This window comes from Globicephala melas, chromosome 1 (genome assembly GCF_963455315.2).
Source record: "Globicephala melas chromosome 1, mGloMel1.2, whole genome shotgun sequence".
NCBI lineage: Eukaryota > Metazoa > Chordata > Mammalia > Artiodactyla > Delphinidae > Globicephala > Globicephala melas.
The window spans coordinates 72060458-72073825 of record NC_083314.1 but is presented as its reverse complement, the minus strand read 5'-3'; the positions used below and the strand labels follow the sequence as shown (position 1 = coordinate 72073825).

General features: G+C 53.3%; 1 protein-coding gene across 3 annotated transcripts; it reads left to right on the top strand.

Moving 5' to 3' along the window:
• The first annotated feature begins 7234 nt into the window (after positions 1-7234).
• On the top strand, positions 7235-12834 carry NHLH1 (nescient helix-loop-helix 1). Of its 3 annotated transcripts, none has more exons than XM_030842332.2 (2): positions 7235-7497; positions 10558-12834. In XM_030842332.2, exon 2 carries the CDS (start codon positions 10731-10733, stop codon positions 11130-11132), a length of 402 nt encoding a protein of 133 aa, XP_030698192.2. In that variant the 5' UTR covers positions 7235-7497; positions 10558-10730; the 3' UTR covers positions 11133-12834. The 3 variants fall into 3 exon arrangements, with proteins under 3 accessions (XP_030698192.2, XP_060142307.1, XP_060142318.1); XM_060286324.1 differs by lacking the exon at positions 7235-7497 and adding an exon at positions 7538-7772; XM_060286335.1 differs by lacking the exon at positions 7235-7497 and adding an exon at positions 8290-8379.
• Positions 12835-13368: the final 534 nt, after the last annotated feature.

Below are 13368 nucleotides of genomic sequence, written 5' to 3'. Positions count from 1 at the left end.
CCTTGACCCTTGAGTAGCTCACATTTGGGCTAAAGGGAGAAACATACACTCACAACTAGGTGTAGTAAGTGGAGAAATTGCAGCCTCTCCAGAGTGCTTTGGTAGCACATGGAGGGGTTCAGGGCAGTGGGGGTGGCATTTAGAAAGGCTGCAGAGAGGAGGAGGCACTTGGGTGGTGATTTAGAGCTCACCAGGTGTGGAAGCATCGAGCCAAGAAAAGGCATGGCTCACGCTTGAGAATGGTAGGTTGTTCAGTGTTCCCGAGCCGTGAGGATCCGCAGGCAGGCTGGGGCCAGGTCACAAAGGCCCTTGGGTGGCACGCTAAGCGGTTTGTGCTGTCAGTGGGCGTTTGGTAGACCAAAACAGGTAGTTTTGGACCCTTCTAGAAAGGGAATCTCTGCTCTTTGGAGATACTGTCATTCCCTGGGTCTTCACAGAGGCAGAATTCTGGAGGATAGCAGAACTGCTAGATGATGGGCAGGGGCTGAGTCAACTGAGGGGGGACGCGAACCGGTGGGAGTGGCGCCTGAAGCCAGCCTTCTCCGCTAACTGCTGGCCAAGGGCCTGTCTGCAACGTGCCTGAAGACAGCAGAGGTGGAAAAGAACTGGCCATTTTCAGAGTCCCAAGCACTCCTCTTAGTTTCCTGATTAGACTACCTTTTCAAATCCTGCTGAGAGGAGGTGATTTTTCTCGAGGTTTCTCTCCAAGTTCCCTCAGGGGGCATGTTTGGGATTCTGGGGTGTGGAACTATACCCCGCTGCTTCCCCTCCACCACACCCCTCCCAGTTTGAGCTGGAGAAGCTGTGCACTGTGCTGGCGGGAGTTGAGCACAGCTGCCACCATCGCCTGGGCCCACTCCATGCCTCCCTCGGCCAACAGGTCTCCCAGTGGACAGAGCGCTAAGCTCCCTCATCCTGCTGGCAGCTTCTGGAAGCGAGGAAGTGGCTGAGAACCAGTGAGAGGACTGAACAGGGAAGCAGAGAGTTAGGCAAAATCAGTGGATGGGGTGGGCAAGAGAAGGGTACAGGATGTAGGGTTTTCTGTCCTCTGGTCTCCTCCTGGGGAGGAATCTTCAGCACCAGCTTGTCTTCCGCCTTCCATGCTACCCCTACCTCCCCCTCCCCCCAAAAAAAGAAATTACAAAACCAAAAAACATGTCTCCTGAGGAGACCAGGCTCCATGGAAGGGGCAATAGACCCCCAGATAACCCATTGGGGCCCTCTTTCTGAGACCACAGTCTAACTCCTCCCCAGCCACCTCCTGTGTCCTGGAGACCGCATGCGATTGGCTAGCAGCATCTTAGGGCCACAGACTTAACTTGTTAGCCTCCCTCTTCCTGCTTGCTCCAGGCCCTGCTTACCTCTGTGCCACCTGAAATTTGTCATTTTCCAGCTCCTCCTCTGCCCACAGGGCTTCCCTCCCTCCCTAATCCTACCCACTGCTAGTTCTCACGGCACCTTCTCTTCCACCCAACCCCCGTGGACTGTTGAATAACAGACCACCCTGCTCCAGGACCCAGTCTGTCCTGTCTCTACCTCTTGTGACACCTGGTCCCTCGAGACTAGCACTGAAGGCTTTTCTATTAGCTGGTTTCTCTTTCCCAGCTTCTCTGAGTAAAGGGTTTACTCTTTTCTGTCTCCCACATCCCAGAGGCACATCCTGGGAGGAGATGATTTTCACCCAGAGTCTGGTGTTCTGTACCAAGATTCCACCTTTTTCAAGATGACTTTGTTTCTTCCAGGGACCATATGATAAGCCCTGAGAAATTGTGTGTATGGCCTAACTCATTTGATAGATGGGGGAAACAGTAGCCCAGAGGAGTGACGTGGCTTGCTCAAGGTTACACAGCATATTAGAGCAGAGACTGGAACATTTCTTATATCTGCACTGGTAGCTACAGTGGTAATAAACATTTATGGAGCCTGACTACAGGCAGGGCACTCTGTCCCAGCATCGTAAAAGGGTATGAGATATAGCACCTTCCCTTAGAGACTTAGGATCCAGAGTCTAGATGGCTGGATGGGACATGACACGAGATAAATAACCAGGCCAGGCAGCATATGTTCCATGCAAAATCAGTGCTATAAAAAGGTTCTACCCGAGTTCAAAGGATGGCGGGTTTGCTTTGGGTGGGGCCAGTAAGGAGAAGCTTCATGTTGTTGTGGGAAGAGCTCAGGACCAGATTTTTCTGGAGTGCCTCTAATGCTCTGTGTGACTTTGGAAAGGGCACTCCCCTCTCTGGGCCGCAGTGTTCTCATTTGCACAAAGTGGAGTCAGAGGAGGCTGCTGTCTGAGGCCCCGCCTTGCTCTGACAGTCAGCCTCTCTTCCCTTCTGCCTTTCATCCTAAACCCTTCAGGGCAGCGGATGGCTTGAAGGGTTGGCCAATTCATGAGCTTTTGAAGGTAGTTAGAAAGTTCTCCCACTGGAGAGGGAGGCCTGGGGGGCACTGATTGCCCTCTAACCCGGGGACAGTAGACTGCGGGTAGTGGCATAATGTGGTAGAAAAGCCATCCTGAAACTCAGCATCCCATCCTCAAAAAAGCTTGGTGGGAGTTGTTGAGTTGGTGGGAGTTTGGGAAGCAGAGAGCCTTCGAAGGTCAGGGTCCATGTGGGCCTCAGGTCAGCTTTTGATTCCTTTCTGAGTCCCACACTCAGAAGGTAGAGGGGTTGGCGCACTCCTGTTGTTGAGAAGGGCAGCTGGAGCCCCTGCTCCCAACCAGAAGAACATGGGACAGGAGCGGAGGAGGCATCTCAGGAGGCTTGAGGAGATGATGCAACTGTGAGTAAATCTTAACCAGCCTCTGGCTCCGGCTGGCTGGCTGCTCAGGGGCTGGGGGCCAGGACCCTAGAGTCCCCTGTCTCTCCCCCCATCAACTGAGGAAGAGTTAGAGAAACTGGAGGGGAAAAAGGAACAACAGAGATGAAAGAGGGTATCTGGAAAAGGAATAAATGAGTGAAGGGCAAGTGGAAGTAGGCAATCCTTGATGGGCTGAAGGAGGGAAGGAGGCTGGGAGTGCTCTGACGGAGCTGAGCCTGAGGGGAGAGAGGCCAGGCGGGTGTGCTGCAGGGGTGGGGGGAGTGGGCCCAGAGCTGGTGGTGACAGATGGGTGGACACAAAGAGGAGGGCTTCGGGGAAGACAGATGGATGGGGGAGGGAGGAGGAGAGGTGGGGGGGCAGTGGTCGGAGGAGGCCTAATGAGATTGGGATGGGCTTGGAGCTGGGGAGAGGTGAGCAGAGAGGAGAGAAGAAAGGAGAGGCTGCCTTAGGAGACAAAGGCGACAAGGCCTAGGGGGCCGGGGGTGAGAGAGGGCTCAGGGCCTGGCGCTGAAAAGGGGCTTCCAGCAGGGCTGGAGGCAGAGAAGGGGACAGATTGTGGAGACCCGCTGTCACCTAGAGGCACAGAGAGGTGGAGACAGGGAAAGACAGACTGAGGGAGAACACGTGGAAGCAGACAAGGAGGGAACTTCAAAGAGGGAAGAAGACCCAAGACGAGCCACCGCTTCCCAGGATCATAACAGATCCTGCCCGGGAGCTCCTGTGACCCAGAACACACATGATAACACCCTTGCCCCGGGCCACTCCCAGGACGGGTCGCACAGTGTGGCACAGTGAGGGTTAATGCCGTCTGCTCTCTCTGCCAGCCGCTTGCCTGGTTGGGTCCCCAGGGCTCCCCACATATGTCACCCCCTCTCCTGCCAAACCCACGGCTTCCCAGCTCCTCCAGGCCCTGCCCCCACCCTCAAGGACCAGGCCCCCTGCCCCCATGTCTTCCCTACATCCCAACCTCACTCCCCCACCATCTAACTCACAGGCAGGCAGTGTGGCGATGAAAAAAGATGGGGAGTAACAATCTGAAAAATTGAACACCTATCAAATGCAAAATAACAATAAACCGCAGAGCCCCACTCATCCTCCCACCCCCTCCGCATCTTCCTGCCCTGCTTACAGCAAAGACCCCAACACAACTCCCAGGGTTCTCCTCCCCCCGCGGGGCCTGGAGCTGCCGGCAACCTGAGTTGACCTCAGAGCTCTCCCCAGCCTCCCTCAATCATCATGCCTCATATACACGCACGGACGATTTCTTGCCACCTTTGAATCACTGCACAAATGTAAGGGTTTGGGGTACCTAGCACTTTCCCACGCACGGTGGGACAAAAGCCCTACAAGGAAGGCAATATTTTTCCCATTTCACAGATGACAAAATAGGTTCAGTCAAGGTTAATGATATGTCCAGGGGATCCCCCGGTGGTCCAGTGGTTGGGACTTCATGCTTTTGCTGCCGAGGGCCTGGGTTTGATCCCTGGTTGGGGAACTAAGATCCCACAAGGCTGCGCAGCCGAAAGAAAACGGTTAATGATGTGTCCAAGGTCACCAGGACTCGGACCCAGGTCTACTGGCCCCAAGTTCAGTAGAATTAGTAGTTCTTCCCACCACGCCATGCTTTTAGCTCCTCCTCTTTATCATACACTATGTCCTTTTTAGCTACACCCCCTAGGTGCAAAAACTGAATCCCTGAGTGAACACTGGGGCTGGGGGCCCCAGAGTCCAGGACCCTGGAATGACAGATGCAGAGGAGGCAGACAGGGGTGGTCCCAGAGCACTCTCCCACCCCCATGTACCATCAACCCTCAGCTTGCACTGGGCACAGCCTGGGCTGAGTGCTTCAAGGATGGAGGTTGCAGGGTTGAAGTATCTGAGCCGAACTGCCTAAAAGGAGGGAGGCCGGGAGCAAGGATTTGGTTTCTCTCTCCCATCTCCACCCCACCAAGGTTCCCTTCTGCTTCTACGGTCTCTCCAGGTTCTGTTTCTGTTTTTCTCGATGTCTCACCCTTGGGGAACCAGGCCTCCCCATTTCAGTAACAGTCCCTCATCTCTATAGCTGTTTGTCGTGTCTCCCCTCCTTGTCTCCCTGTCTCCGGTATTTTTTTGTTTCCTCACAACTGTCTGCACTCTGCTTCCCACATGTCTGTATATCTCCACCCTGTGTTGGGGCTTCCCTCAGGACCCTCTCCCAGTATCAGTACCTGTCCATCCCTGAATATCCATGTTTTCTCCACGTCCATAATTCACCCAGGTCTGTGTCTCCCTAACCATCTCCTCTTTTCATGTCTCTCCCCATGTCTCTATCCCCCTGTATCTTGCATCCCCGAATCTTCCACAAAGCCTTGGCAACCTGGCAATTCTGCTCCCATCTTCTCTCTTCTATCTCTCTGTCTCCCCTACGCCTCCATCTCCCCATAACGAGTCTTCCCATTTCTCTGTATCTTCCCCATGTCTGTAACCTCATGACTCTGTTTTCTCATCTTGTTCCTCTCTGTGTGTGTCTCGACATCTCCCCACGTCTCCCCCTTCATTTCCTCTGTTTCTTCTCCATCTCCCATTTGTTCCGTATCTCTCCTCTCCTCCATGGCCCTCTCTCCTGAGTCTCTCTGTCTCCCAATTTTCTTGGATGAGGTAGAGGGCAAGAGGGTGGGGGAGGTAGGATTGTTGTTGCTGGGGGCTCATTAGGTAGAGATTGGTTTTTAATCAGCACCATGGCAATGATGATGCAAGAACTGCGATGCCACCTGATCCCCTGCCCCCCAGCCCCCCTCCTCAAGCCTCCTTTCCCCTCCAGCTCAGCCAATCTGCTGGCGCCTGGGCACCTGTCTGGGCCTGCCCAGGTGGGAGTTGGCACCTCCCAGACCTGGGGGTGGGGGAGCTTGGGGAAGAATTACAGGACTCCCCTTAGGGAATGCCTTACCCTGGAGAAAGCCCAGAAAAGGTTGATCGGCAACAGGGAAATGGCAAATGCTTCCAAAAGCCTGCAGGTGGACTGCTCCTACTAAGGTCCAGACCCATTATGTGCATTATCTCGCTTAATCTCCGTGGCAACCTAAGCGGCAGCTATATTTAATCCCATTTTACAGAGAAGGAAGGTTGAGGCTCAAGAGGTTGAGTTACTCATCCAAGGTCACACAGCCGACAAAGCTTTCTTCACTGTAGCAGTGTAGCCGTCTCTGCAGTCCTCCCAGCCATGGTTCCTTCTCGATATTCACAGAGGTTCAACGAAGACATTCAACAGCTGAGTGGGGAAGAGAACTTCAGATACGGAAATGTAGCCCACTGCCTCTGTGCTTCCCTTGCTCCCTGCTCCTGCCACCCTGTATCTCACACACACCACACACACACACACACACACACACACACACACACACACACACACTCAGACACGCATGCACATGCACACACAGGCTGGAGGCAGCTGAGCTATTGATGTGAACTTAATCAATGCCCATTTGCATATGATTTTGCAGCTAGTTTTCTTATTGCTCATTTGATGCCCCGGCATGCTTGAAGCCTGCCTGGGTGCCCTGCCCTCCTCCCCCAGTGTCCATCCAACCCTGGTTCCTCCTCTCCCCGCACTCCTGTATCCTGCTCCTTTTAGCCTTTACCTCTTTCCTCCTGAGAGCCCCCAATTCCCAGTGGGTCAGGTTGGGCCAGCCAGCCTAGAAAAACTCCTTGTAGGATCTGTGTCAGGAATCTGACCCCACTCCTCCCCTGGTGATTGGGTAGGTGGGAGGCTGGAGGCTGGGATAAGAGGGTGTGGGGTGATTGAGTCCCAGGGTGACAAGGGCAGGGGCCTGAGCAGTAGCCACAGGCAGCCTGGCAAAGGGGCTGGTGGGAACCAGCTTTACGAAGAATGAGAGCTTGGTGAGGGCAAGGACTCTAGGGAGCCTCTTCTGCGTTTTCGTGCTGTCCACTTGCCCTTTTCTCGATCTCCCTGTTAGTACCTTGGAGAGCCTTTTTCCCAGGGAAAAGGAGATGTGGGAAGGGGCTGTCAAAGCCCAGCTGGGACTCAGAATGGGACCATGGCACTTAAACCTGGCTTGCTGGGGGCCTCTGTCCCTGCCGCCTCTGGTGTGGGAGACTGAGGGGTTTCATCTGTGATCCTGCCCTGGCTCTCGCCCCAGCCCCACCCCTTCCCCAGCTCTCCATTTCTTGCTTATGAAATATGCATGGAGAACAGATGTCCCTGCTCCCCCACTCCTTGCCCCCCCCAGGGCCAACCCCACCCCCAGCTCCCAGGGGGGTTCCCAGATCCCTCTGCCAATGGCTGCCTGGCCTTACTGTTTAATATTGATAAGGGGGGGGCTGGGCCAGCCAATGGAGAGCTGGGGGTGTGTGTGTGTATCTCCATATATATACATAGGGCTGGGCCAGCTCAGGTGTGTATGTGTCTGTGAGCGTGTGGTGTGTGTGTGCGTGTGAGTGCGGGTGTCCCCAGTACCTAGCCAAGCTCAACCCCTCCACCTGGGCCCTATATCCCCAACATGTGTACCCCTCTCCTATGCCCCGGAGCCTGTACAGCCACGCCACGCTGCCCCGGAGAGGTCTAGAAAGCTGGTCAATAACTTTGCAGACGGATGAGCTCTGAGCAGCCAGAGGAGACTGGGGCTGTCAACGCTGCCCCCCTGTCCTGCCAGCTTGGATCCCCTCACAGGCTCCTCCTAGGTAAAGGGGGAACCAAAGGCTGGGGAGGGGTGGGCGTGTCCCTCCCACTCTCTGGCTCAAGTCCCCTCCCAGAGTCTCCCTCTAGTTTTCTCTCACGCTGTGTCTCTCTCTGTCCCTGCACCTCCCTCTTCCCCACTTCTCCCCTTTGACTCTTTGTGCCTATCTATTCTCAGTCGGGTTGGGGATGGCAGAAGTGGGGCAGGAAGTCCTATCCTGGATGCTTGGAATTCTGATCCTCGGAACCTGCAACTTTGAAACCAGAAGTGGATTTTGGGGTGAGGACTGACTTGATGGGTGAATAGAAGCTGCTGCCAGGACTGGAGCTGGGGAAGACAGTGGGTCCAGGTGGAAATGGGACTGGGGTCAGATTGGGAGCAGAAGAGGGGAAGGGAGGGCCAAGTGATCAGGGATGAAGGAACACGGGGACCAGGCAGGGCTGTGATAGACGTGCCGAGAGCCCCATAGCTGAATTCCTGGGTCATGGGGGTGGGGAGTTGGAGCACTAAACACATACTGGGAGGTGCTGACTTTGGGGCCTCCCACGCTATTGCCATCCATCCCCTCATGTTCCTTTGGACCCTGGAATATGCGGTGTGTTCTAAATTTCAGCACTCACCCCCGTCTGTTTTGTGTTATGGCTGTGTGCGTACATGCTGTCAGATGTTGATGATCTCACACCCCCAACCTCAGAGCTTACTGTTAGTGGACTACTCATTTGAGCCTGTTTTCTGCATGGTGGGGCGGGGCAAGCCTGGGGAGTCCTGACCCCTGTGAAGGTGTCCATCAGGCGGGAGAACCCGGACTGGTGAGGAAGGGGATATGGTGATTGCGAAGGAACCTCTGTGCTTCTGTTTCTGCCACTTTAGTCCGGCTGAGCTCACAGTGAGTGGCCCACTGTTCCCACTTGACATTCTCCCACAGCAAAGCCCTTTCCCCAGCCTTCCCCCAGACCATGTTCCTGCTGCCTCTTCCTGATTTCCTCTGGTCCCAGGGACAAGCAAGCTTCGCCAAGCCCCAAATGGTGGCCTCCAAAAGCTACCCCTATCCGTCTCTGCCCGCCACATCTGAACTGGCCTTGGGCTGGGGGAGGATGTGGAGTGGAAAGCTGATTATGTTCCCTTTCCCCAATCTTCCTTGCAGAGTTGCCAAAACGGCCAGGGAATGGCAAGGGTTGAGGGTGTTGAGGACAAAGCTGGAGGAAGGGACTGTCCTGAGCAGGGGGATTGTGGCCAGAGGAGATACCTCCCCCTGATTCTAGTGGTCGGGGTGGTAGGATCTGGTGTCTGCAATGGTCCTGTTGTGGGGTTTGGGGGCTGGGAGGGACTGAACTGGGCAGCTGTGCCGAGCTCCATATGCCCCAGTCCACTCTACAAAGGGCAATCTGTGTGTTTATCATCCTCTCCCCTCCACACACACATACAGAGGCAGCCAGGGTGGAGACAGGCCCTGGGAGGGAGGGGATGGTAGGGCCAAGGCTTGCAATGCTCCCCTCACAACTGGGAAAGGTTTAGAGCCACAGCCAATCTCTCTTGCAGCTGTGGCTCCAGTCTCGCTCAGTTCCCCCCCACCCCTTTTTAATTATTAAAAAAAAATCATTGTGATAAAAACATATAACATAAAATTTACTCTTTTAAGTGTACAGTTCAGTAGTGTTAAGTATATTCACATTGTTGTGAAACAGAGCTCCAGAACTTTTTCATCCTGTAAATCTGAAACTCTATACCCTTTGAGCAACACCTCCCCTTCCCCACCCTCCCCTCAGCCTCTGGTAAGCACCATTCTACATACTGCTTCTATGAAGATGAATACTTACATATATCATATTAGTGGAATCATACAATATTTATGTTTTTGTGACTGACTTATTTCACTTAGCATAATGTCCTCAAGGTTCATCTATGTTGTAGCATTGTGACAGGATTTTCTTCCTTTTTAAGGCTGAATAATATTCCATTGTATGTATATGCCACATTTTCTTTATCTGTGTATCTATTGATGGACATTTGGGTTGTTTCCATATCTTGGCTATTGTGAATAATGCTGCAAAGAACATGGGGGTGCAGATATATCTTCAAGATCCCAATTTCAATTTCCTTAGACATAAACACGGAAGTGAGATTGCTAGATCATATGGTAATTCTATTTTTAATTTTTAAAGGAACCTGCATACTGTTTCCATAGCAGTTGCACCATTTTACAATCTCACCAACAGGGCAAAGGGTTCCAATTTCTCTCCACCCTTGCCAACACCTGTTATTTTCTGGGTGTTTTTTTTTTTTTTTTTTTTTGATAGTAACCATCCTAATGGGTATGAGGTCATATATATATCTCATTGTGATTTCGATTTGCATTTCTCTGATGATTAGTGATGTTGAGCATCTTTTCATATGTTTGCTGGTCATTTATATATCATCTTTGGAGAAATGTCTTCAAGCTCTTTGTCCAGTTTTTAATCTAGTTATTTAGTTTTTTGAAGTTGAGCTGTGGGAGTCCTTTATAATATTCTGGATATTAACCCCTTACATCTATATGAATTGCAAATAACTTCTCCCATTGCCTTTTCATTCTGTTAATTGTGTCCTTTGACGCACAAAAGTTTGTAGGTTTGATGTAGTCCCATTTGTCTATGTTTGCCTTTGTTGCCTCTGCTTCTGGTATGACATCTAAGAAATCATTGCCAAGTTCAATGTCATGAAGTTTTCCCCCTGTGTTTTCTTTAGGAGCTGCAGTTTTAAGTCTTACACTTAGGTCTTTAATCCTCTTGCTCAGTTTTATCCTGACCCTGTCTTTCTCATTGCTTCTTCTCCTTTCGAGTTGCCGCCTTTCTGGATCTCTTCCCTTCTCTCCATCTTTCCTCTTACTCCTTGACACCATGGCCTCCTGCCTGTCTCTCCTGCCTCACTGCCTCCACCCCTCCCCATGTTTCTGCTGTTCTTTCCCCAAGCTTACAGTACCTCCCCCTCTCCCAGCCCATCTTAAACCTTCCTCACCCCTCCCCATCTCTGAGCTGTCCCCTCCTTCCTCCCTCTGCCCTTACCAATTTCCCCTTCTCTCTTCCAGGCTCCCGACCAGAACGCTGACCATGGAACCCTGAAGTGGCTCTCACTTCCTTGAGCTCAGTGGCAGACCCCACCACCCCAGGCCCTTCCTGCCCCTCCCGCAACCAGCTTTCAGGCTCCCAGAGGGAGGGGTGGGGAGGGGATCCTGATCTCACAGGGCGAGGGGCATCCATCATGATGCTCAACTCAGACACCATGGAGCTGGACCTGCCTCCCACCCACTCTGAGACCGAGTCAGGCTTCAGCGACTGTGGGGGCGGGGCGGGCCCTGATGGGGCGGGGCCGGGGGGGCCGGGAGGGGGCCAGGCTCGCGTCCTGGAGCCAGGAGAGCCGGGCCGGAAAGACCTGCAGCACCTGAGCCGTGAGGAGCGGCGGCGCCGGCGGCGCGCCACAGCCAAGTACCGCACGGCCCACGCCACGCGGGAGCGAATTCGCGTGGAAGCCTTCAACCTGGCCTTCGCCGAGCTGCGCAAGCTGCTGCCCACGCTGCCCCCCGACAAGAAGCTTTCCAAGATTGAGATCCTGCGCCTGGCCATCTGCTACATCTCCTACCTGAACCACGTGCTGGACGTCTGAACACTGCCTGCCTCCCGCCCTGGATTCACTCCTCTCCCCGGGGCTTCGCTGGGGTCCCTCCTCACCGCTCACTGCTTAGAACGGCCTCTCCTCCCTGAGTCCCTGTACCTTGGCATAGCATGTACCCACTGGCCCTGGGCTCAGGCAGAGTGCCCACCGGTTGGTCGATTGGTCGAAGGAGACTTCCTTTTACTCACCTAGGCAGCCGGAGGGCTCTTCTCGTGGGTACCTTCTACAGTTTGTGTTTGGGACCCAGCCGGTTAGAAATGTTTTTGCTTGGGTGGTGGGTATACAGTCTTGGAATCTCCCCTTGGCTTGCTCATGGGCTGCTGCCTCTTCTACTCCTACATCCAAATTTTCAGAGACACACCCCCTTCCCCAGACCCCGACTCTGTCTCCCATCCTGTTTGCACCCTGTTGCAGCTTCTCCTGCCCATGGTAGAGGGGCAGCATGGGAACAGGAAAGGGGAAGGCTGGGGTTAGAGGGTGTGGGCTTTTTCTTAGACATCTCAGTCTAGCCCTTGGGAGGCAGGGGCATGGTGAGGTAACTCCTGTGAGGGGAATCTCAGTAGCTGGGGATTATGGAAAAACTCTTCCTGTTTTCTATCTTGTTCCTGAGGCTTAGCATATACAGACCTCGGATCTTACTTGGTAGTGAGTGCCTTGCCCTCTCTGAGCTATTTGGCCCCCTCCCTATCTCCTCCCACCCCAACCATCCCAATTTTCTTCTTCTTTGTGTGCAGCTAGAGAAAGGGAACCTAGATCTTGGGGTAGGGGGTGATGTCCCCCAAATCAGCCCAGAGCATCTGCAAAAGGCCCAGGCAGTGAGTGGGCCAAATCTCATGTCTGCTTCCTCCATCCCAGTCCACCACAAAGATGTGCAAAACCCACACTGATTCCTCCCTCGGATGCAGGGGGGATGCCCTGTTGTTGCCCTCTGGGAAAGCTCAGCTCTCCCGACCCTAGGACCTGTTTATTATATTTTTTCTGCTTCCTTAAGCTGCCTTTATTAGCAAGGGAAGATAACCCCCTACCCCATCCCACCTCGTGGCTCTCTGCGCTACCCCCACGTTGCTGAGCGCCCCCTGCTCAGTAGCCCAGGGTCCGTGGCAGAATGAAGGGCCTGAGGACCTGCGTAGAAGAGATGAGCTCACCGCACTTCCCATGCTTCCACCTCCCTCGCACCAAACTCCTAGCTCTACAAGGATATTATTTATTTACGTATTTATTTATTTATTCATCTATTTATTTACGTATTTATTTATAAATATTACTATTTATTGCCGAGTCGTGCACTTTGGGGTCGAGTGAGGGAGCTCCTGGCTGTCCTAGCCAGGTCTCTCTTGCTTCCTCCCTAGTTATTCCCTTCCCTTTCTTGCTCCTTCTGTAACTCCAGGTGTGTGTGGGGATCCCTTTTGCTCACCACACCCATATCCCTTCCTGGGATCCATCTGTCCCGACACCCTAGTCCTCTGGGATGGCGCCCCTCCCCCACTTCCAGGGCTCCTGGATCCTTCTTCAGCTCCCTCCATCCCCAGACAATCCCACCCCAGTCCTGCCTGCTCCTTTCTCTCTCCAGCCCTCTCCCATGACCCTCACTTCTTCCTAAGACCCCCAACAATGGGCCCTAAAGGTCTGTGTCCTGTGTCCTGTGTGTGATTTCCTCCTGTTGCAGTTCTGATTTCATACAAAAAGAAGAATTAAAGTGACCTCGTTCTAGCACCAGGTACAGCTGTGGATTATTCAATTGGGTTGGGAAGCTGGACTGCAGGTTATGATAGAGTGGGCATTGAGGGTCCCAAGCTTTGAAGGCTCTCCTGATGGGATCACGAGAGCTCACTATGGTGAGCAAATGAAAAAAGAGAGAAGGGGCCACAGAGTAAAGAGGTGCAGGGGAGGGCGTAACAGGTCCCAGGCCTCTCCACCTAACGTACCATGTACTTCCATCCTGGCACCCACTGAGTGAAACTTTCTGACCCCTCTGATGTTGTGCTTCTGCTCCTGGTCTCTATGGATCAGGGAAGGAGCTGAGTGTCCCAGTGGAACCCAAGTTAAACATGCGTCTGTGGGTCCACGTTGCTGGGTTATGAAACATTTCATGCCATGGCTATGAAACATGGCCTTCCCCATTATTGTCTCTGAGCTGGATCAAAATTCCTTGCAATCATGGTTCTTGGCCCATTTTGTGTTCCCCAACTTTCAGATACTCGAGAGAACACAGTGGAGGACATGGTAC

Coding starts and splice junctions, on each gene's coding strand:
- NHLH1 (XM_030842332.2), top strand. CDS start 10,731: ATGATGCTCAACTCAGACACCATGGAGCTGGACCTGCCTCCCACCCAC.